The 2,411-nt window shown below is 23.0% G+C and overlaps 1 protein-coding gene across 5 annotated transcripts in view; it reads right to left on the reverse strand.

Moving 5' to 3' along the window:
* LOC117167672 (mitochondrial Rho GTPase) overlaps positions 1–2,411 on the reverse strand; it is a 60,433-nt gene that overhangs the window by 16,854 nt on the left and 41,168 nt on the right. For all 5 annotated transcript variants that reach the window (XM_033352779.1, XM_033352780.1, XM_033352782.1 and 2 more), the window contains exon 11: positions 2,101–2,297. In XM_033352779.1, the coding sequence (XP_033208670.1) occupies positions 2,101–2,297 (197 nt within the window). The remainder of the gene's footprint in view (positions 1–2,100; positions 2,298–2,411) is intronic.

Below are 2,411 nucleotides of genomic sequence, written 5' to 3' on the forward strand. Positions count from 1 at the left end.
TATGAGATTTTTCAAAGAATTTAACCAAAATTTCAAAATTATTTCGCAAAGCTTTTAAACATTTTACAAAGATGAAAAAAGTTTGAAAGATTTTAGAAAGATATCATAAACATTCATCAATTTTTTAATATTTCACGAAAATCTTAAAATATTTAAAAAATATTTAAATGATCTAACAAATATGTCAGAAAAATATCGCAAAGATTTGAAACATTTCACAAAGATTTGAATTTTGAACTAAAAAATGTCAATTTTCAACTAAAAATGGAATAGTCAAATTTTCAGTTGAAAAAAATTAATTTTCAACAAAACTGATGAATTTTTTACTAAAATTATGATTCTTGAATTGGAATCGTTGAATTTTAAATCCAAACGATGAATTTTCAACCAAGAAAATTAATTTCTACCAAAGAGACGAATTTTTAACTAAAAAATATAATTTTTCAAACAAAAACTGAATAGTTAAATTTTTTGGTTAAAAAAAGTAATTTTCAACTAAAGAGATTAATTTTTAACTAAACTGATTAATCTTTAACTGGAATAGTAAAAAAAGATAATTTTTTAAATAAAATGATAAATATGTAACTGGAATACTTGAATTTTCAACAAAATAATTCAACTTTGTACTAAAAAAAGAAAAAAATTTTAAGCAAATAGTTGAATTTTGAACTAAAAAATATCAATTTTCAACTAAAAATGGAATAGTCAAATTTTCAGATGAAAAAAATTAATTTTCAACAAAACTGATGAATTTTTTACTAAAATTATGATTCTTGAATTGGAATCGTTGAATTTTAAATCCAAACGATGAATTTTAAACCAAGAAAATTAATTTCTACCAAAGAGACGAATTTTTAAATAAAAAATATAATTTTTCAAACAAAAACTGAATAGTTAAATTTTTTGGTTAAAAAGAGTAATTTTCAACTAAAGAAATGAATTTTAAACTAAACTGATGGGACATTTAACTGGAATAATTACATTTTCAGTTTAAAAAAAATGATATAAAAAAATAATAATTTTTAACAAAATAGTTTAAGTTTCAACTGAAATAATAATTTCATTCTCAGCAGCAAAAACAAAAATAATAATAATAATAATTTGAACAAAAAAAGAATTTAATTCTTATAATTAAGAACAGATCAATTCATCAAAAGAAGACAGTCAATTATTAACCAACAATAAAATAGTTAAATTTTCATTTAAAACAATTAATTTCAAACGAAAAAAAAACGAATTTTTAAAAAATAGTCAAATACAAATAAAAAATCATTTTTATTCAATTTTATAATGAAATTTAGAGAAAAAAATTAAGCACGCTCGTGAGAAAATTCCCCGACATAAAAAAAGAATTCCTGACATTTCCAGGTTTGTCCAGATATAAAAAAATTCCTCTGACAAATCCAGGGTTTTCAGGTTTCACTGGTAGGATAGACATCCTGCTATCCTAATTTCGCTTGAAAATGGATATTTTTTTCAGATGAAAATTCATATAATTTATTGAAAATTAGTATTTTTTTCGTATAAAATTAAACGCTCGGGTTGAAAATTCAACTGTTTGATTAAAAATTAATATATTCGGTTGAAGATTGATCATTTTAGTTAAAAATGAATTTTTTATGTGAAAAATTTATCTTTTTGAATTGAAAACTGATCTACAAAATTTTTAAAATATATTTAGAAACAAAATTTTGTTTGTATTATTATTGTAGCAACCCTGAATATAGATAATAACATATTTTCTATTACTTTGACTTCTTTTACCATTTAAATTAAGCGCCATTTAAATTATTAATAAAGATAGAAAATACGAATTTTTAAATCCTAATTCAAAATGCTTCTAAATTCTCATTAAATTCTCCAAGCACATAAAGTTCGATTATATTCTCGAGTAGATTATCATGCTCGTGAGAATTTTTCCGGGCACTTAAACTCTTTAGAACACTTAATTTTAATTTGATTGTAAAAGTGCGAGCATTCTAAATTTTCTGACAGCATATCATACTTTTCTACATTTCTCAACTGTATATTGTAAGGGTAAAATACATAGAGTGTGAAAATTAAAAATCTAATTAAGATAAATGTGAAAAAGAAACTTACGGAAAGGCTGCCATTGTAGCGAGCTTGACGAATATTTCTCGGCGAACAGTTCGAGAAATACTGTAAGGCTGTGGCGGCATCAGTTTATACTTATTACAGAAACTCCCTGGCTGAAGGAGATACTCCTGCTTCACTTCAGCGAGATCACTCTTATTTGATATTATAAGCACGGGTATTTTACTCTCAGCAAAGTATTTCTATAAAATAAATAAATAAATAATGTTTAAAGTTTTGATTTATCAATTTGTTGTTAAAATAGACGCCCACGTGCTTTAAAAAAATGTTTTTATAAATTTTTAAGTTTAATTATT

Source organism: Belonocnema kinseyi, chromosome 2 (assembly GCF_010883055.1).
Source record: "Belonocnema kinseyi isolate 2016_QV_RU_SX_M_011 chromosome 2, B_treatae_v1, whole genome shotgun sequence".
Taxonomy (NCBI): Eukaryota; Metazoa; Arthropoda; class Insecta; order Hymenoptera; family Cynipidae; genus Belonocnema; species Belonocnema kinseyi.